The 22089-nt window shown below is 41.4% G+C and overlaps 1 protein-coding gene across 4 annotated transcripts; it reads left to right on the top strand.

Moving 5' to 3' along the window:
* The first annotated feature begins 941 nt into the window (after positions 1-941).
* tfap2c (transcription factor AP-2 gamma (activating enhancer binding protein 2 gamma)) lies at positions 942-12037 on the top strand. 4 transcript variants are annotated; one of them, XM_080462420.1, is made up of 8 exons: positions 942-1052; positions 4055-4516; positions 4799-4850; positions 6062-6133; positions 6729-6951; positions 8032-8150; positions 9746-9887; positions 10319-12037. In XM_080462420.1, the coding sequence occupies exons 1-8, from the start codon at positions 1023-1025 to the stop codon at positions 10611-10613; spliced, it is 1395 nt and encodes a 464-aa protein (XP_080318546.1). In that variant the 5' UTR covers positions 942-1022; the 3' UTR covers positions 10614-12037. The 4 variants fall into 4 exon arrangements, with proteins under 4 accessions (XP_080318546.1, XP_080318548.1, XP_080318545.1 ...); XM_080462419.1 differs by lacking the exon at positions 942-1052 and adding an exon at positions 3178-3635; XM_080462422.1 differs by lacking the exon at positions 6062-6133.
* Positions 12038-22089: the final 10052 nt, after the last annotated feature.

Genomic DNA, 22089 nt, shown 5'->3' with positions numbered 1-22089 from the left:
TGATATTTCTAATACGTATATCTATCATCCACAGCTTCATAAAGGACCAGGGAAGAATTATTGCACGGAACAGCATCGGAAATTGCCTTTAAACTACTTTATTTTGAGATTTGCACTCGTAAAAATAAAAATTTTTACCTCTCAACTATTTGCATATAAAATCAGTTTAAAGAAAAAACAACATTTTTCAATTAAGCATCTTTTTAAGAATTACTGTACAGTATACAATTTTTTTTATATTTTTAAACTCAAGATTTAAATGCTTAGGAAACAATCTTAAAACGTGACTTGAGCGTTTTTTCTTTCTGTCTGAAACTTTGTTTAGTTAGTTTTTGGTGTAAAGACGTGAGATTATTCTTGGAGCAAAAATATGTAGGATAGATTCTCAACCCGCATGCCGAAGACACTTTGATCTGTACATCAGTTAAGATAAAGTTCTGGAGAGATCAGATAACAGGAGGGTTTTTCGTGTCTTAAAAAAAAAAGCTTTAGTGGCTTTTGAAAGCAAATTCTTTGGGTCAGCCTGGGGCGAGCAGGGCTTTCAGGGTGGAATTACCTCATCTTGAATTTTTCACCCCGTCTTATTATTAATATATTTTCACATTTTGCTCATGCATTCTTAACATTTTGCCTCTACTACAATAGCTACTTTTTTGTGAACGATTTTGGATAATTATTAGATTAGATGTAAAATTCTATGAATTAAATCCCGCATATAATCAATAGAAGACACTCTTACCATTATTTAAAACAAAATAACACGTCGAACTCTTTTTAAAGAATAATACGTGTTTCAATGTATACGGGTTTGTGTCATGGAACGAATAAATATAAGGTTTTTTTTTTTTAAGGAGTTATTTGGCATGTGACGTCTTTGAGCCATTGTTTTGAAGCGATCCACTCAGGTGTAGTGCTCCGCACTGCGCCTGCGCGTCAATCAGGTGAAGTCAGCGACGTCAATCCCCCGCGGTTTCACTCATCCACGGCGTCTCGGTGGGATTGGTGTGACTGGAGCCTCGCAGATGTCTTTGCTGGAGAGGTTAGACTGGAGGGTAAGTCGGATTTCCCTCTGGTATCTGATTCGAAGCGTTAAAAAAAACAAAAAAAACAACCTGCGTCACGTTGGTCGCTTTCGCTGCTAAATTTGCTTTCTCACGTTGCAATTTAACCCTGATTTATAATCGAGCCGACCTGTGTGCCATTTAAGTGACAACGTGTCACTCAGAATGAGTCTTAATTCTTTCAACAACCAAAAACGAAAAAATTTCAATGTTTGGTTAAAAAGGTGTGTGTCCACTGGTTTGATGAATCAGGTTTAAATACTGATTGAAAGCAGCTTTGCGTCAGGTTAGTCTTCCCTTTTATTGCTCTCAACAAATAGTAGAACATACTTTTACTTCAGTAAAAATACTACAAATTGACTGCTTATCAGCAAAAAAAATAAAAATGTAATATAAAGCGTGACTCACTTGGACGTTGCAGATAGGCTTCCTTCGTGTCAAATTAAATCTTAAACTCAGATTTTGAATTAAAAACCAAATATTTCTGTTTTTTGCACAGTGTTCTTGAGACGTCATGTTTTTTTTTTTGTTTGTTTAATTTATCACTATCAAGCTCTCGTTAAATCGACAAGCCGAACATGAGGGTTTGTCAAAACATTATACCGACGCTTCAGGCGTGAGGAACTTTCTTCAGGCATGTATGTGTTTGTTTCAACGTTTTAAATCCACGCGTGTTGCACTTCACGCGTTGGATCACAACCAACGAGCTCGAAAGCAGCACGCAAAAAAAAAAATGAAGATAATCCTCAGCCGGCCACGTCTTGTTGTTCCCATGCAGCGGATGGTCGCAGCTCGGCTTGGACGGACGCCACAGGCCGTCATCCCAACAGACAAAGGTCTGTCCGTTACAGGAGCAAATAAAAAATGAAATAAATAAGAAGGCATATAGCAATGACTCACCAGATGATACAAAATCAGATAATAGAATAAATTGTTGGTTTTACAACCAAATGCGCGTTTTCAAACTCCCCAGCATCGAAATCAAGCAGGTGAATTTCACTAAGAAAAGAAAGAGAAAAACAAACATGGTCGAGCCCCCTTTTATTTTGGGATGTGATGAATATCAAAGCTTTGTTTTGAAGCGTTGCAAAACTCAACCAAAATGTAAATGAAGCCGAGAAAGAGCGGTTTGTTGAGATCCTTTGAGCTTTGGAGGGTTGTTTTTTTTTTTTTTTTTTTTTTTGAGAGAGAGAGAGAGAGAGAGAGAATGATGCAGCTAAGCCCTGGGGCTTATTGTGGTTTGAAACGAGCACTTAACCACCACTGTGAAACACCAACATTAAATTGTCACGGGTCTGTAAATACCTGTCAATCCACCCAGCCAGTCAAGCTGCATACATCGCATTGTTTCTATATATATATATATAAATATAAAGTGTTATTTACAGAATGGAATAAATTGAGCGTGTTATTTATAGTATTTGGCTGAGGCATACAAAAATAAAGCAAACAATTCTGCCTAATAATGGAAATAATTATTTAGGTTAAATGGCAATTGTTATTTCTAACGTGCACGAAAAATGTCTTACTAGCCTGCTTGTAAATACATTTACCTTCCACTTTGCAGAAAAAAGATGAGCTTAAATATTCTTTCAGAGACCAAGCAACACCAAACGAACATCAATCCGTCACTGCAACCAAGAAAAGTCAATGCTGTGTTGGTTTTTGACACAAAAAGCATCAAACAATGAATTCTAGGCTTCCAATAAGATCATTTAAAAGAAACGCCTGTATTTAATCTGAGCACGAGCGACTAAATCGCTTCTAAATGACTGCAAAACGGTTTTACAGAGATAAACATTAATCTTAGTTCATACATGAAACGGTGGAGGAAACCTTCTGGCCCTGTGATGAAAGCGGCAGAACAAATGAGTTCCCTCACATTAGGACAGGAAAAGTGAGCAACAGTAAACCTCAGGATTACAGTTTTTACCTTTTTAACGACGGCGAAGACTGCAGCACAGACGGACCGACCGCTGATTGGATGATCGTCCCGCCAATCAGACCCCAAAACCCTTGAGTTACCTGTTTGGTGACGTCACCGCGCAGGGTGCCGCCCACGCGGCGCTGCGGCGCGGATAAAAGTACAAGAGCTGAAGTTTGATTCAAGAAGACTGAACGTCGCTGTTTTGTCCATAAGAGGGAGTCAAGTTTTTCTTGGGCTCCCACTTTCACCACAGCAGTGCGGAGCACACTGGCCGGAGAGAGCGCGCGCGAGAGAGAGAGAGAGAGAGAGAGGGAAGGAATACAGCTTGACAGCCATTATTTTCGCTCCGAGCAGCTGTGAAAACTCATTCGTGCGGTGGGAGAGTCAGTCGGTCGGTCAGTTTCGCTCCTCGAGCCCCAAAACTCTGCGTCTTTTCCTGCAGCCGAACAACAACACGGGTGTTCATGATCACCAGGAAGCTCCTCGTTTTTTCTTACCTGGACTAACTCGACGAGATCTTTTCTTCTTCTTTTTTTCTTTTTTTTTTACTCGTTTCTCTCGTTTTCTGTGTTTTTTTTTGTTGTTTTTTCCCGACCAGCATGTTGTGGAAATTAGCAGACAACGTCAAGTATGAGGATGATTGTGAGGTGAGTTTTTTTTTTTTTTTTAAACCGATAATGAGAACGTTGTGTCATGGAGCACAAGTTTGTTGCAACATTTTTTTTTTAATTTTACTTATTTTTCCTCTGACCGCGCTAAAAAAGAATATTGTTTAGAGAAGATTTTTAACTTAACTAAACGACGACTTAGGAGACATTGCAAAAAAAGAAAAAGAAAAAGAAAAGAAAGAAAGAAAATGCAATCTGCAGACTAAATTACACTTTTTTTGTTTTTTAAACAATTCAGTCTCCCAAATATTTTCCCACTGAAATACAATAAATGTAATCAATATTTAAGAGCGAATATTTGATTGGTTTAAAAAGATCGCAGTGCCCCTGATTGCTAAATGTGGACCACCTGCCGTGCTGTGGGCATCCCTCACTCTCACCTTCGTCCCCCTCCCCAGGAAAGGCACGACGGCAGCAGCAATGGGAACCCCCGGCTGCCCCACCTGCCGGCGGTCAGTCAGCACCTCTACAGCCCGTCTCCCTCCCTCTCACACACGGCCAGCTCGGACTTCCAGCCCCCGTACTTCCCTCCTCCCTACCAGCCCATCTCCTACCCGCAGTCCGGCGACCCCTACTCGCACCTCGGCGACCCTTTCAACATCAACTCCATACACCAGTCCCCGTCGTCGAACCAGCAGCAGCCGTGGCCCGGCCGGCAGGGCCAGGACGGGCTGGGGGGCCACGGGAGGAGCGGCCTGGCCAGCCAGATCCTGGGGCTGGAGGGAGGCTCGTCCGGGGTGAGGAGGGAAGTGTTCCGCCGGCCGGAGCTGCTGCCTCCACACGCTCACAGCCTGGACTCGTCGGTGATTGGTGATAATATTGGCATGCATGACATGGGTCACGGACTGGAGGATGTGCAAGTGAGTCTCGTCCTGGTTGGAGCAATACTTTGTAGAAAACCTAAGAGAAAAAAAAACATGCATGGGTAATTAAAAAAAAAAAATTAATGTTAAGGCCTTTTTTTTTTTTGGTTGGTTTTTTTTGCAAATCATTTAAAGTAAGATTTCTCCGAACGTTTTGAGCTATTCCTTTATTATGCATGCAAAATGTCTAATTGAATACAAATGATATATATATATATATATATATATATTTTCCCCCTTTAACAATACAACTTTTCTCTTCGCTTCTCTTTTGACCAGCATGTTGATGACCACAGCATTGTTATGGCCGACCAGACCGTAATCAAAAAAGGTGGGTTTTGTTATCTTTATAACTATAATTTAACTGTCAGAAGTAATAAAAGGAAACTTTTTTTTTTTTGTTCTGCCTGGGGAATATGTGCCTGTGCACAACCAAAGATGCAGTAATTACTGAGGAGGGCTGGAAATTTACCGTAAGGAGTGTGTATTATTTTTTTTTCTCCCCCTTTTCTCTCCACATATTTGGAAATGTCATGCTTCTATAGTGGCATGTCAGGGCACTCAGTGTGAGAGTACAGCAAAGGAGGAGTCTTCTGTTTGCACTCGCGCTTACGATGATAATCCTCACAGCCATGAGATGCACTTATCTAAGCTTGACGTGATCCTCTGCCTATTCTGTTGGTGAAGGCGCTTGAATGGTTGCCCAGTGGGAAAGCGGTGATCCCCTTTTTTCAAATTCTGCAGACTATAGCTGACATGACACAAAAATTGGGCAATCTCACAACAGCGATGTTTGACTGTGATAGAGGAGGAAAGCTTTGGATCATCTTTAGGCTGGTTAAGCTTGCATTCGCAATTGCTGTTCACGTTAACAGGAAATTATGAGCTGATCTTGAAGCTGTTTGGCTCTGCAGAACCAGCTTTTGGCGGGGTGTGGCATTAGGCTTTGCATGTGAAGGACAGTTTAGTAATTTGTTGAGACTTGAACTGTTTTTAGGGAGAAACTTATTCCTGCTGTTTTGTCATCAGGAATCTATTAAACAGACTATGGGAAAGATTAGCCCCGGCAACTTTGTTTCTGCTTAGATTCTTGCATCGGTCCAAATGCATGAAACGGTATATAACAATAAATCATTAAAAATGTCTGCTTTAGTTTAGTTCAGTTTTTTTTTTTTTCCCTCATTGACACGCCACAAATATGTCGCATGCCAATATTTAGACCATTAGGTTGGGGTTTTGTTTGATGACAATGTGATATTTTGCAGTCAATAAATGTTGTTGTTTTTGGTAAGCACACAAATAAAATGTGTGATGATCTTACGATGCATAATTACAAGCAGAGAGCCATTTGCACAGCACAATAAACCAACCAGTCTGCATTGGTTACGGAAATCAGCGATGGCTCATTATATTGTTCCCATGCTCAAGGGCACGCTATGGGCGATCTAGGTTTTCCACTTGTAAACAATGGCATGTCATTCCCAGCCATGTGCGCCACAGGAGAATGAAAGCACTCATATGACTCTGTGATTTTTGTCTCAGTATTAGGACTACGAGGTGGCAGGAACCTTGATCGCTTACAGAGGACTTATTATCAGGGGGGCATTCTTGCGGGTGAGGATGAAGATAGTTCTGTTTTGTATTGTAGTGTGCTGTACTGTATTTTTTTTTTTTGTCTGATCACTGTCATTACTTTTGTGGTCACTTGATTCTGTAAACAAATTTTTCTTTTTTTTTGGGGGGGGGGGAGTGGTGCAGCCTAAACAGGGTTATACCGTCCAGATTGCACAAGATTCTTGGAGACCTAATCTCATCATGTATCTGTGGCATAGATTTAGAGGGTTTTTGTATGTGTGTACCCGTTTAAAGACGGCGTTTGGCATGATGGCACCGTAGCTGATAGACAATCTGGCGTAAAGTGGTTCATGAACCACACGAAATATTTCGAAATGCTGTGCAGAAACCTTTCCTTTCTACCTTTTGTAGAGAACAGACTGGTTCCATCAGTCGTGCAGAACACACACACTCGTATGATTACATTCAAAGAAAACACAGATTTTCTCATTTCAGAGAGGGGATTAGAGCTTATATACATACCCAAGAAATGTGCACATATAAACGGGCTATTGCTCAACCCTTTCTTTTTTTTTTTTTTCGTGCGTGCTTCTTTGCTGTTTGGCTAACTTAAGATATTTCCGTCACTCTCCAGGTCCCGTCACTCTACCAAAAGGCAACACACTGGGCCTTCCTTTCCAGAAAGAGTCCTTGCTGGGCATGGTATCAAACCCCACGGAGGTGTTTTGTTCTGTACCGGGTCGACTGTCCCTGCTGAGCTCCACATCCAAGTACAAGGTTACCGTGGCGGAGGTCCAGAGACGTTTGTCGGCCCCAGAGTGCCTCAACGCATCACTCTTGGGCGGCGTTTTACGCAGGTCAGGGCTCACATTCATTCAACATGACAGCTGGCCAGGATTTGTAGTATTTTACATCGCCCCCGTCGTTTTGAAGGTTTCAAAGTAATGAAGTAGCACTCTTAATTAAATTTGTAAAAATTTGGTTTGAACAGAAGTGTTTTTGTAAGCTGTTATGGTAGCTTGTTGGTTCAGAAGCAGTTTAAAAGCACAGCTTTGCTCAGTTACCAAAGCTCATCACTTTTTTTTTTTTTTTTTTTTTTTTGTACCTCCGAAAAAAAAAAAAAAGAAGCATGCGATAGTCTTTGTGTGGTCTGCAATTTTTTGGTTCAGCATTTCCTTTGAGGATCGGTTCATCAACAGAGCACCAATCTAAAGACTGCGGGTGTGTTTCTGTGTGCATATTTATGCATTTGTTAAAGTTTGCTTCACGTGTGCGTTCAATCTATGCCGGAGCAGTTGACCTCCTGGCACACATGCTTGTGTGGCATCCTTCTGAGGGACTGTGAGGTTACGGTACATGCTTAACACTCCTGACCGGAGCGTTTTGTACTTGGGAGTTGTGTTTGCCACTTCCCTTGTGCCTGTGTTAATGCTGACATACACCACAATACAGTCACTTTTATGTAGGTCATATAGCAATAGGAGGGGGATTGTTAGTTGGGGGACCAGGGGAGGGGGGGGGGACTCGCACACACATGCCTCCCTAAAGATACTCCTTCCCTCGCCCCGCCATGGAGAGGGCGAGATTGCCTGCCAGTCATGCAGAAAACTGAATCGGCTGTGGCAAGAGTGGAGTTTAAGAGCTTCTGCAAAATGCATGTATGAGTGATTTTTCATCTTGGCCTAAAAAAAATCAAGTTTATTGATATTTACAGTCAAAAAGGACAAGAGAAGCTGCTTATCAGAGATGCTTCACACGACCTTTCACAGGAGTGACTGTCTCCTCCAACATATTATTTGTGCTGTATGTGCACAAAGATACTGTTGCACTGATTTTCTCAGAGGGATAGATGTCTTTAAGGACAGCATGATTGAAGAAAGTGAAAATTGGCAATAAGACAAGAGTGTGCATTATTGTTTTTTTTGTTTTGTTCACAGAGCCAAGTCAAAAAATGGAGGTCGTTCTCTGAGAGAAAAACTGGATAAGATTGGACTGAACCTGCCAGCAGGAAGAAGAAAGGCGGCTAATGTCACTCTACTTACCTCACTAGTAGAAGGTATGACATGTCACTCAGTAGCACATAGCACCTTCTTGGATATAATTGCTGTTTGCACTGACTGGAATGTCGCTCTAATCATGTGAGAATGTGTTAGCGTCATGTCTTCAACATCGTGTGTGTTTGGAAAAACAATACATTGTCTTCATTGCATTCTTTGAAGGTCACTCATCATGTTCCGACTCTTTGTTTATACGTCCATGTGCAAAAAATGTTTTGTTTTTTAAATTGAGCGGCCTCTTTGCATGCAGAATAACGCATCTGAATCCGTTTAAAAACAACTATCATTTCTAAGTTGGTATTTGATTTGAAGGTTGGAAGTGCCTACATACCAATGAAAGACGAGCATAAATCCTCAAAAAAAAAGTTGGCATTATATGCTTTACTGTTGTGGGTGGATAATTATCCATTGCTGTTTGCACAATCAGCTGAAGCATTGCACAGCTATGTGTAGCAGGGCTTTAAGCTGCACATCCTCAAATAAATTGCACCTCTAAATCTCTCCATCCTGTAAAATAGCCACAGATCTTCACACGCCTAATTTTAAAGACTCTTTTCTGTTTACACTAGAGTCGTAATGACAGCACGAGACCTTCACTTTCATACACAATCATTCAACGACCCAGACAGGGCCGCTCCATTGTAATCACTATCATTTTAATCACATCTACCTGCCGCCGGCTGAGGCAGGATAGCCCCCCCAACCCCCCTTTGCACCGTATACGCCTAATTTTTATAAATGGGCTTCTGATTCTGTGCGGGAGAATGACTGGAGGCTTGTTATTTAGAGACCTTCAAAGCTGAATTAAGCCTTGTTATCTTGTGTTCGGCTCGCCAGGAGGCCAAGATGACCTTAAAGCTTGTGCTTCTGAATAGCTGCCTGCATCCTGAAGTGATGCGCGTGTCTATCAATAAGCGGTGTTGTTGGCGCCTCTGGCAACCTCTACTAGCATTTATCAACATAAGCCCATTATGACCATGCAAGTCAAACCACCCTGAAGATGGAAATATATTCATCTCACTAGCGCTTCTTCCCTGAAGCTAGAAGACTGAGCACAGTTGATTATTTTGTAGTTCAACTGCTTCACTTCATCTGCCTCGGTACTCGTGTAAATCAGGCCCAAAGTGCGGCTGCTCGTTTCCTGCTGGAAGCCGATAAATAGCCCGCTGTGCAGCATTTGATCTTTGACCAGTCTGTCGAGGGCCATGTTGGAATAATGCATCTATCTTCTATACCCGCTTCATCTAACTTAGGGTAATGAGGGACGGGTTCACAATGGGGCGAAAGATGAGGAACACCCGAGACAAGTTGCCAGCCCAGAGGGTATTTATTGAATTTCTAAATTGGTGTGAAACCGATGGTGTGTGATCATATACACCTCTTCAATCAACCTGAAATGTCTGAGAGGGAGCTGGGAGTACTTGGCGAAAACTCATGTGCACACACAAGGAAAACATGCAAACTCCATTCGAAAACGAAAAAAGGCTGGGTTTACTGAATCATCCATTTTAAAAAGGTTTAACTCTGTATTCTTTTGAATTTACAGGTGACTTGAGTGTTATATTCTCTAATTCATGCAAACCTCTTGTTTCAGGTGAAGCTGTTCATTTAGCAAGAGACTTTGGTTATGTGTGCGAGACAGAGTTCCCTGCAAAGGCCATTGCTGAGTACTTGGGAAGGCCACATGTGGACCGCAACGACGTTAACTCCCGCAAGAACATGCTCCTTGCTGCCAAGTAGGTGTCTCCTCATTAAGGTTTTAAGGATACTTAATGATCCCCTGGGGAAAAATTCATGCATCCTATTTATAGTTCACTGTGCATGCTATTAGCTGTGTGCTGCTGCGGTGCACCACTGGAGGTTGATTTGGTGTTCGGGGCCTTTTGCTCAGGGTCCTACAGTAACATTCCAACCACCTCCAGCTCGCTTCTTTACCCTCTAGGACACTCCGACCTAAAACGATTCTTGAGCTCTTCATGCGTTTTTCTTTCTGCACATTCATCAGAAAGATGTATTGCAAGATTGTTTGTAGACATTGATCTGTCCGAAGACTCCAGTTCTCCACAGACAGAACTACCAGCCTTATCAGCCTTTGGATTTTCTCTCGGGCTCCAATGAATCAGTACATGTGTTTCATCTTTCCTCATGTTGGGTTTTCTACCTACAGGCAAATCTGCAAGGAGTTCACCGACCTGCTCTCTCAGGACCGCTCGGCTATCGGTAACACCAGACCTGCGCCCATCCTGGAACCTGGAATTCAAGGCTGCCTGACTCACTTCAGCCTCATCACTCACGGCTTCGGCTCCCCGGCCATCTGTGCCGCCATGACCTCGCTGCAGAACTACCTGAATGAGTCCCTCAAACAAGTGGACAAGATGTATCTGAACTCCGGTAGCGACACCCAGGGATCCTCAGACAGTGGGAGCAAATCTACCGACAAAATAGACAAGCACAGGAAATGAGAGCTCAGAGGAGAATCCGTATGAACTTCAGAGCAACCCGAATCCCTTGCTGCGCAGTTTCCCCGTTTGGACTTTTTTTTTTTTTTTTTAACTAAGAAAAAAAAAAATCCATAGTAAGTATTGTCATTTTTGAGAGCTGAATTGGTACGTGAGTGTGTATGTGTGCACTCTTGCACTGTAAATTTATATTTTTGAGAAGTTGTGGAGTTTTAGCTGAACCATTGTTGGTGCCCATGGTGAACGCCGTGGACTGGGAGCCCACTCTGTGAAACTGCAGCACGCACCACGTCAGACTGACCACTATGCAGGTCAATACAGTCGACTGTGTGATGCTGCTGCTGCCATAGGACCTTTTTGGACAAGCAAGAGGAAAACAAAATACATGTTTTTCTTTCTCCCGAGAGGACATCATTTCAAGATGAGCGGCTGTGAATTCCTGTCCCCCCCACCCCCACCCCACCACCCCCACCCCCCGCTCTGTCTGCAGGCAAATCCGCTGATTTCCTGTGTCTCAATGGACTTGCAAAGGACAATTTTGTGTGTGTGTGTTCGATTTGTACAACCACTTCAAAATGGCTCCAGTGTTATTGTGCTTTTTCCTGGGAGATGATTAAACCTTGACTAGGGCTGGAAGAAAAAGTGATTATTAGTACGTTAGTTTGTGCTCGGTTTAAATCCAGAGATCTTAAAAGTTGCAACAATGGAAGCCTCTTCAGTGTTTATGTGGATTACAGGCATAGCAGTGCTTCCATTATTACACTGTCTTTTAAAAGATGGCGATGAAACTTTTTTTTTTTTTTATTTGTGACCAAGGTATTCATCCTCCTTAGTATTTAAGAACCCTGAGTTATTATCACCGTACAAACAAGCTCACTCCTGCCAGAGTGCTGCGTGCACGTTGTGAGAATGTGTGCAAATGTACATACTTCTTTCTTTTCAAATGTTTCTAATTAGACATTAAATTCCAAACATAGAATATTATCCAGTCTCGTGTCCTGGATGTAAATATTTTCTAATTTATGTTGTAATTTAATGGGCTTCTGTAAATAGTGGTATCACTCTGGTGAATGGTTTTAACTTTTTAATGATGTGTTTAAACTTTTATAAATGGGTTAGTTTTTTATCGCGTAGAGGTTAGGAAAGTGGGGCATGATATACTTTTTTTTGAAAAATGTTAAAACTGTCCTGAAGATTGAGGAGGGGGGGAAAAAAAACCAAATAAAATGAAAGCCTCAAGCCTGATCTACTGAGTCGGTGTGTAGTTGTGAAGGCCACACACACAGTCGCGCACATACTTTTTGGTAAGGCACTATTGCTCTGTAGCCTCTTTTTCAGCAATGTTTCACAGATGAGGGTCAAGTCATGTGTTGGAAGATTTGTTCCTATTAATAAATGGGGGGGGGAAATAAATAAAAAATCCCCTGCTGAACTAATGGGAACAGTAGTCATCATTATCTGCTCTCACTTAGCTTCACAAATAAGCTGTGTGGCTGAGTGGAGGCGCAGACCTCAGAAGTGCATCATGTGATGAGCAATGATGTGCCACTGAGGGCAGACAAATGGCTTGTTTATCTTCAAACTTGGAAAACTATTGACACATGCTAAATAGACTGTCCCAGGGGTGTCTTTCCTATATTCCTTTCAGGTAATACTGACGTGTCCTCGCCGTTCCCTGCGTTTGGAGCAGGTGTGTTCTTGCTTCAAGTGTCCTTGTCTGTTTTTAGTTTCAGCGATGGGGAAATGTGGCGCTGCAGGTTTCTTGCTGCAGATGATACTTCCTTTGAAGTCTGTGAGAAACAAACAGGAAAAAAAGAGTAATATGCGTCTGTAGATGAGATTTGCATGTGGTGTGAGCACGCTTAATCATCACTTGCCTCGCCAGGCCTTGCTGATTCATGAGGGTCTGTCTGTCTGTTTCGGGAGCTTGAATTTACCATCAGAGCAGCGCTTGCCTTTAATAATATCTAGTGTAAATACTTTTCCTTTGTATTAGCTTTAAGGGGTCATGAGGTGAAACTAGTATTTTGCATACACTAAAGCTACAGGTTCGTACTGCATCCACAGCAAAAGCAGAGAGGGAGAGAGAGAGAGATGCATAGCAGTTAAACAAGTATCAGCCTCTCCCCTCAGAACCTGTTTAACCAGACCTGTCGGGCCCCCGTGGCTCTCTGCCCTTGCAGCGGTTGACTTTAACTGCTTTCAGTTACTCGGGTTGGTTTGTATGCTCCGTCTTCAAATAGCAGATTACGGGGGAGGAGGTGATGGTAATGGAGAAAGAGCCGTGAGTGAAGGTTTAGAGAGATAAAAGATTTTCTTAAACGACTTCGATGGGCAACGAAACATGAGGATCTGATCGGGGAAGTGTTTTTTTAAAAAAAAATTATTTCCCAGTTATCTTTGATGCCGTCACTTCGTCCTATCACAGGTTTTTCTTGTGTAAGCAAGGAGTTATTGACCACATCCATGCCCCGTCCACTTTATTTTTTTTTTCTTACGTCTTTAATGTTGGTAGAGTTGATCCTGCCTGAGCAAGTTTGCAGGGTTAGACATGGTTGGGTGTCGGTTAAAAGCAGGATGCAGCCTATTTCTTCCAGCTTTAATCTGACAAAATGGAATTGATTGTTTTTTATTGTCCAGACCACAATGCACCTGCTTGATATGTGTCACTCCTTAATGCGTGTTTTCCAAAACATGGGCATCATAGTAACTGGTCAAAGAGTTTCCTCTCAACTGTGAGACAGCGTGAGTAATTCACCTCTGACACACCTAATATAGCTGGGAAATGGAGGCGAGCGTGGACTTGTTGGGCTGAGTTGTTACCTCCACTTTGTCTTCTTGAAAACCAGAGAGATTCATACACTGCCCTTTTTTTTTTATTTTTTATCAGCGATTGGAGCTAATCTTCAGATCCCATGAGGATGCCCAGGGCTACTTGTCAACTTCAGCGTCACTGAACTGCAGTCGTATTTCTGCCAGCTCTGGCTGAATGACCTTTCCATGTAGGTCACGGCCAGTCATGTGACAAAGCTGTCGGAAAAGAGAGAAAAATGCGCCAAAAAGGAAAAAAACTAAACAAAACTTAGTCATATTCTATTTATAACTTAAGCAAGGATCCTTTCTCTATCATTTTAATCACTTTTTAAGCTAAACAAAGAGAGGATTGATAGAAAAAGTTGTGTTTAAGCCAATTCTAATGTACTTGAACAGTGCAATTATTTTTATTGCATTTAACATAAATGTCCCCAAATACTGAGCACTGCACTTCCACTCATTCCCTTTCAGTTAACCACTTCCTTTCTACAGCTCTATTCCAAATCTGTTGTACATTAAGGCTTATTTGCAGAAGGACTAATCACTTACTTGTACTTCCAGACCACCGAAACCACTTTATGAGTTAAAGCATGGTCCCGTGTCTTGAGCGACAAGTCGCGAACGGCGGTGCTGAAATCTCAGGCGTATATGTTGTTCTCATTTTTGTGAGAAAATGATCTACAATTCCCATGAATTGGTTTTGCATCAACTCACACCAGATGCATTTTCTGCACGTAATGCACTGCCACCGTTAACTTGAATATCTAACCCTAACCCTAACTGAAAAAAGAAACGCATGTGTTTTATATCATTAGCTGTAGAAATGGTATTGATAAGAAATTGCATTTACCCAAGTGTCAGTGTTTTTATCTCATTTTAATCATATTTGACGTGAAGGTAGTTATTTTGTTTTCCGGTGATATATTGAATCATCAAGCGACAACTGTTGTTCTAATGTTCAAATAACTTCTTTTTTGTCTTCTGGTGCTGCGAAGTGAGATTTTTACTAATAGAAATGTTTTGTGAAAATGCATGATAACACGGCGATTCCACAAAAACCCTGAAGTTAAAACATTCATTTTAGGAGGCGGAAAATTGAAATGAGAGAAGAAAAAAACAAACAACATAAGACAAAATGTATAGTTTATTATTCAATTAAAAGAAAAACCTATTTTTAAGGCATGACCCAAAAGAGAAGACTTTTAAGAAACTAAAGAGTGAAAAAGAAAAAAGAAAAAAACATTTTGGATTGTTCCAGCAGATAGATTGCAATAGGCTATATAATTAAGCATAATTGTATATTTTCAAGAATGTGGGCACAGTGTTTTTTTTTGCAAGGTGTATTTGCCTAAATTTACTGGATTTACAATAGTTCTAGTGTTTACTTGTTGTGTTGAAGAGCCTACGCGTCCACTCCCAATGTGACTCACTGGCATTAAACCAACACAGTTAGTGTACTCTGCTCTTATTCTACCGCTGTGTTGATGTGCTGCAGCACCTGGAAATCATGGTAAATTCGAGGGCGAGAAGATGCTGGGATGACATGCTGGAACAGTGGTTAGGACTGTTAATTCATTGCAAGGAGGTCCTGGTTTGAATCTTTGTTGGGGGACTTGTTGGTTTTTTTTTCCCCCATGTTTCTTTTCCAGGTACTCCGGCTTCCTAACACAATCTGAAACCATCGTTTTCAGGTAATTGGAGACTTTAAATCAATCGGAGGTGGGAGTAGGTGTTTTGTTTGTCTCTTTCTGAGGCTTAAGTTTGTCAGCTTTTTTAAATTCCACCCTTTAAAGTTGGTGTTGGGTAGGTGGGGCGGGGACTTGGTTGGCAGAGTGGTCGTCTCTCAATCGGAACGTTGCAGGTTCGATTCCCCATCTCCCCCTGTCTACATGTCAAAGTGTCCTTGAGCCAGAAGAATAAATAAATAAATAAAACAGAACCCCACATTTCTCCCAATGAACAGACTGAGCTGCCTCCATTGGTGTGTGAGTGCGTGTGCAAATGGTCACCCATTTGTGATTAACAGTGCAAAGCGCTTTAGGGACTGCTCAAGAGTCTTAAACACACAATATAAGTGTAATACATTTACTATTTAGATGCGGGAAAAATGCTATCTAAGGTTTTTGTTTCAATTGGTGAAATAGACCTAACTACTTTGTGCCTAACGTAAACCAGTTTCATCTTCCCTGTCCAAATGTGTTATTCTTCAGAAAGTGGTCACTGACTTTTATTTGTAAGAAGAAGAAGAAGAAAAAAAAGCTTTAAAAAATGAAGGAAGTTCAAAACAAGTTAAATGGAAAATCCTCCTCATTGATCCATAACAAGCCACACTGTGCAATAATTATTCCCATTTCTAGAGCAGCTTGTAAGCATTAATAAAACATTTGGTGTCAGTACTTTAAAATAGCAACATATCGGAGCTGACTCTCAGTGCTGCACTGATGAAACTATTTAAGACATAATGGTTTTATTCAGAACATAGTTGGATTCATTTAATGACATTAAAGCATCAACACTAATTTTAGTTGAGAGTGAGTGTTTTGTTCACTTGTGTGTGTGTGTGTGGGGGGGGGGGGGGGGGGGGGGGCTTTGTTGGGGGTGTGGTTGGGGTGAATGTAGGGGGGATCGTAGCTCAATAATAAGAGCATTAAGCAACTATGGTAAGGGGTGAGTGGGATGTGCGTGCATGTGTTCGTGGATGTGTGTACGTTGGGTTCGGTGGGGGTGGGGGTGGGGTTGGGGGGCTGCAAGCTAATCCCTGAGGAAAATGTGGAAGAAATTAATCTAAATTACAAGGATGAAGCTAGTCTGGAGTCTGGGTCTGGAAAGGCTACAGAGGGAGGGAAAGGAGGGCGAGAGAGGGGAAACAGCCATTACCCCGGTCCTCCGCTGTATTTTGGTTACTGCCCCCCCCCCCCCAACCACCCCTCTCATCGTGTGGGAATGAGGTGGCCTGTCCTCCTTCCTCTTTGGCTTGCCACCCGGACACCCCTCCTTCTCTTGCTCACGCACAGGCCTCTTACCAATTAGTTAGCAGCACAGCCACTGCCGGTGTGGATGGGATTGGAGAGACCCCTCAATCCCTGCTCTCCTCCCGGTGCTCTCTTCTCACAGACAGCAGATGTCTCAGTTTCTCAGGGAACATGTCTCCCACTTTGCTGGCCTCTTGCTGCCGCCACTAGAGAATGAAGATCTTCTGCGTGCCCTTCCGAAACCTGCTGCAACACCCAGACCTAACCGGGAAAGGATTACCCACTGAGGAGACCTCGATTCTCCCCAACAAACACATTCGAAACAGTCTCCTCTCCCCGTAAGAGAGCCCTGCTTTTTCCTTATTTACTCTGACAGAAAAACAGATAAATTACACAGGATGGTTGCCGCCATTCATCTATCTAATGAAAAGCATCTGGAGTCTCCTCCTGCTAACCAGTGCACAAGCAAGTCTTGTTCACCTAGGCCTGAGCGCAGTAATCGGAACAAGCTGTTTGGTCAACAAACAGGCCTGTAAACACAAAGCGTACTGTACTTTACAGACGGCACTCTTTTTTTTTTATTGGTTTTACTGCAGTCAGAAATCATGACAACAAAAAAAATCACAAACATAGCGTCATTGGTCATTTGGGGTTTTCCTTTGTTTTTTTTGTTTTTTTTCTTCACACAATGTTTTGCCCTGAAATGTTAAATCCTTTGTGGATCAACAGGAAAGTCATGAAAAGAAACATTTGCTGCTCATTGTTGTTACTGTTAATGGGATTATGTCTTAGCAGGGATTATTGATCTGTCTGTGTCTCACCGTTCAGCAGTTTTCATCATCTTTGGTCGACACATGGCTGATTCCCAAGCCGGGCAAATGGAGCTTGTAGATCCATGGATGAAACGGAGGTCACAGTTATGGTCACTTCCCATTGACGAAACATGAAAGGGGGTTTTAAAAACCCACCTGCTGGGGTTACACTCCTGTTTACTGGACGCAAGATAACTAGGTCTGTGTGTAAAGATCATTTGGTTCTCCAACCCTTCATCCATAATTTGTAACTTGCTCATTCTTTTCCCTGTTTCTTCCAAACTAACAGCCCCGCTTAAATTTACATTATATGATTTTTCAATCAATTCTTGGATTTTATTGAATTTGTGTAAATGATGACAAAGCATGGCATTTCTGCCTTAACCTTCTCATATATTTATATAAATGCTGATTTATTTTCTGATTTGCCTTTGAAAAGGAAAAACCTGTAAAAGGTTACAAAAAAGAAAGATTATTGGCACATTTCACGACCTTCTCTGAAAATAACACGTTGCATTAAAGGACAATTATAAGATAAGAGTAAATGACTTAGTATTTGATCTTGTTTGGACACATTTTTAATCTATTAATCTTAAAATATTTGTGGTTTGGTCAGCTTCACATATTCAACCACATCTCTCGTTATAAATAAATGCCTTCATGTTTTATTTTTGTGAATTTAAGAAATCTTGAGTGAACATTTTCCCATGAAATACCCTTCAAAAATGACAGAGCATGAACATTTTTCCCTTTTGAGAGTTTAAGGGTGACAGTACCCTATAACGGGTAACATCAAATAACACATATGTACATCTCTTATACCCGTATTGATTTAGGAATACATTTTTGAAGAACTTTAAAATAGAATGTGCCCACATCTGGGACAGTTTTGAGAAATTCCTGTTATTACCCTGCTGTTTACATTCTCATCAGAGGAGATATCCCATCCGCAACATTTTTTCCTCCAAGTGTACTGACAAATGAAATAAATATATAATATGGATCAAGACGTAACTTCTCTCTCATGCATATGGAGTGTGAAATGCATTGCACATTAATAATCAGACAAAACCTCAGCAGTACAGTCATTTTGAAGTTTGCATGTATATTTTCACCACTTTGGTCGAGCTCGTCTTTCTTGCTGAATGTAGGATATTTCTACGCCTTGTTTCCACACATGCATTGTCTCCTTCTGTTCTTTATTGGGGTAGTATAATGTGCCTTTTTTGACACCATCACATTGGACCTTTAGAATAAATATATACAGTATATTTCGATTTGTAGACGTGCCAATCATAAGATCCTTAAAATTGAATGAAACTGTTTACTTTTGAGTTCACTAGGAATTTCAAGGGATTTGTTTGAGTTTTTTCCTTTGGAAGGGCACTTTTTAAATATCTGATGATCTCCAATTCATTGTGATTCTGCCTTCCTCTATAATGTTTAATCTGTTAATAGAAATATTCATCAGAACATCCACTTGCATTAGATAGTGTAGGGACATACAGTACTGTCACTATACTACTTTCAAAATGATTGTTTATTCACCGTTAAATGTGATGGCCAAGGAACTGTGTGTGGGGGAGAAATATCAGTATGTTTACTTGTGCTTGTTCCATTTGCTAACTATGTCTGGACTTTTTTATTGGAAACAGCTATGACTGGAAACAAGTGATGACAGCGGGTGAAAAAAAAAGAAAAAAGAAAACCCACAAGCGGTAAAACCAAAACAGACCTGAAAGAGGATAAAAGTCTCCGTAGAGGTCATATCTGAGTGTGTTAGTCAACACAAGTGATGATGATATTTCATGTATTATGTCACAAATCGACTCAAAGTTGGCGAGAAGGAAGGAGTCCTCGAAAATGGACTAAAGCGCGTTTCAAAAAGTTTTTCAAAAAAAGAAAAAGAAATGTGTGATTCTAGGTTTAAGTGAGCCACGTGTAGGATTAACACCGCCGAGAAAAAAAATATCAAAGAAATTCTTTTTCTGACGATAAACTCAATAAATGTAACAGTGTGACGTATGTTTCAGATGCATTGGTAGGAAAGACTTTGTTAAAGCCTCTAACTAGTTCTCTAGTACTTGAAAATACAGGAAATCCAAGACTACGTGAGAGAGGTGAGAGCCTTACTTGAATTTTACGATACATTTATTTAATGTGTTTTGTACAGTGCACTTTAGTCATTTTACAGGGCGGATAAATTCTATGCCTCCTGAGGTAAAAACCAATTAAGCAGAAAGGGGGGGGGGGGGTACTTAAACCAGAGGAAGGGGGTTCTCCTCCATTTCAAACTTTTAAACGATTAACTTAATCAAATGCTACCCAGAAATTGTTAATCTACTTCACTGGTGGCGTGGAAATTTAAATGATCCTGCAAATGAAAATATGAAAGATATAATACGATAACTGACGGCAGATCTTAGCAGATTTTACTTTGGATGGTTATAAAAGCGCATGATCCCTTGTTAACAGACACACTGCTCCACTTTCACAGTCACAGTGGGGTTTAAAAAGTCAGCTGAAAGCGGTGGTGTGTTAAGGTCAGGAAGCATTAGGAGCAATCTGTAATCTGGAGCAAGTTCATCAAGTGATCTGATACCCTCAAAATCAATTCTGTTGTTTACAGGCGATCATTAACAAGATTTATGGGAATATTTATTGGTGATCCGTCTCAAACGGAACATCTGTGGTGTGTCAGCACCTTGAATTTTTCCCAGAGCTGTTTTCTTTCTTTTCAGGCTGAAGGACTTATGAGTTCCTCAGAAACAATGATGCCCCCTCCCCAAAAAAACCTACTAACGGCTTGTTGTCGCAAGCTGTACATGATGAGGGGAAACATTTAAATGGTTGGAAGTGGTAATTGTTACAGCCAGGGCGACGGGCCATCGAGCGTACACGTGCATGTGTTTGTGTGTTGTCCTCACTTTAAAGCAGGAATGGCTATAGGCAGGAACCAGCCTTTATGGTTCAGCTAAAGGTAAAGCTCATTACTCCGGCCGCCAGTCCCTAACCAGCTGTACTTCATGGTTTAAGCTCTGGCCTTGGGCACTTTGACTTTCCACTAATAAAGATAGCAGTGGAGAAGAAGAAACATGAAGTGCTGGATTTGGAAGGGTGAGAGCAGCGAGAAAAGACAAAAAAAGAAAAGAAAAGATACACACAGTAAAGAGTAAGATACGATGAAATGAGTGGGTAAGACAGGTTTTGTGCTATTTTAACAGAAAACTGAGCCTTTTCGGGAAAATTCTTCAAAAGTCGGAGTCAAAAATCAAGCCACGTCTCCGGTAAGGTGCATTTCAGAGGTAGGAAACAGCCAAATGAAAAGATACATATCTTCCAGAGCAAGAGAAAATAGTAAACATGTGAGGCCAAAGCTGCTTTGAATGGATTTCTTTGACAACAAATGCTTCCAGTATGGAGTGAATCATTGTAAAACCACATTCATTTCCTGCCTGTGTTTATCCAAAGAGGGATGAGATACAAAGCTGTCCAGACTTGTTTGCAGTGTGCAGGGTAGTGCACGGAGAGGGAGATGCGCTCCTCTCTGACAAGGAAAGGCCATACATAAGCAACTCGTGACACTTATTGGAATAACAACTTGACAGCCTCCCGCTACTGCATGTGGCATTAACGGGCGTCAATGAGATGTTTTGCTTGAGAATTAAACAATTTCGATTACAACAAAGATGGAAAATAAGTTGGGTAATTAACTTGCCTTCCTGAATTTGAAGAGATCGCACATAAACAAATAGCGTTTTTCCATTTTAAGTCAATGCTCGATTCTTTTTTTCCTCCAACAGTTTATCCAGCCAATGTTTGGCATGAGCCAGCCACAGACTTGCATGCCTCAATTATGTTGGACGCTTTTGTGTTGGAAGGAGGGAGAAAAAAAGGAGTTTTGTTTACTGTACCTTCCCATGGCATCCAGCCACAAGCGCTGTTTTTGCATCAAGAGAGAAGGTGGTGACGAAAGGTGTCGGTGTCCATTGTCAGATTGGTGTATCTCATCTTTAAACAAAACTGCTAAGCTGTTTTCCACCGTCGACTTCGCTTCATGCAGGCAGCAAGACATGCACGCATGAATATTTATCAACAAACGAAAGGCAAAATAATAGAAAATGTCTTGAGACAGAGCAGCAGTGTTGTGACAGAGTCGATATGGAGATGCGGAGAACGCAGCCGAGTTAGTCAAATCCAGTGAAAGCTGCTGCACATTAAAAGGACATGCTAAGATAAGTGCAGAGAGGAAACACGGGTAATGGTGTCTGTGCTCTTCTTGGAGGAAATGTGGTGTATATTAACTGTTATATCAAACATTTGAACATCTTAAATATCTTTATTGCTTTCAATTGTAAATCCACAAACACAAACCGGCACATGGTCCAGTTTTTTTTTTTTTGCTGACGTCGGCCTTTTCGCTCTCTTCCCCGGTGCCGTTTGTGTTTGAGGCAGATCAAGTGAGTGCGTGTTTGTGTGTACACTAACATGCACCTGCCTTTTCAGAATATACGGAAAAAAACAAAAAACAAAACAGAGAGAGAGAGAGTGAGAGCAGCTAAATCAGCGTGACTGCTACGGACAACGGTTCTGCTGATGCAACCACTGCTGGATGAACTGGCATGTCAAAGGAATTAAAAAAACAAAAAACAAAACAAAAGGAACATGAAGAGCACAGGGGAGAAGGAAAGAGAGTTGAGAGATCCCAGATGTCAGTGATATGAGGGCGATAAAGCTCATATCTCAGCATGTTTACACAGAGAACTGCTGCTGTATACTATCTGATTGTTTAGCGGGAAACACAAGTGTCTCGCTTATCGAGGCTTTCAACCTAAACTGATGCATTGCTCTTTATTCCTATAAACATGGGCACAGGGAAAT

This window comes from Lipophrys pholis (assembly GCF_963383615.2).
Source record: "Lipophrys pholis genome assembly, chromosome: 4".
In the NCBI taxonomy this organism is placed as follows: Eukaryota; Metazoa; Chordata; class Actinopteri; order Blenniiformes; family Blenniidae; genus Lipophrys; species Lipophrys pholis.
This window is presented reverse-complemented; position numbering and strand designations above follow the sequence as displayed.

Excerpts from the sequence above, each read along its gene's own strand:
- tfap2c (XM_080462419.1), top strand. The coding sequence starts at position 3,588 with ATGTTGTGGAAATTAGCAGACAACGTCAAGTATGAGGATGATTGTGAG. Across the intron at positions 3,636-4,054 it reads AGTATGAGGATGATTGTGAG|GAAAGGCACGACGGCAGCAG; the intron begins GTGAGTTTTTTT and ends CCCCCTCCCCAG. Across the intron at positions 9,888-10,318 it reads AACATGCTCCTTGCTGCCAA|GCAAATCTGCAAGGAGTTCA; the intron begins GTAGGTGTCTCC and ends TTCTACCTACAG.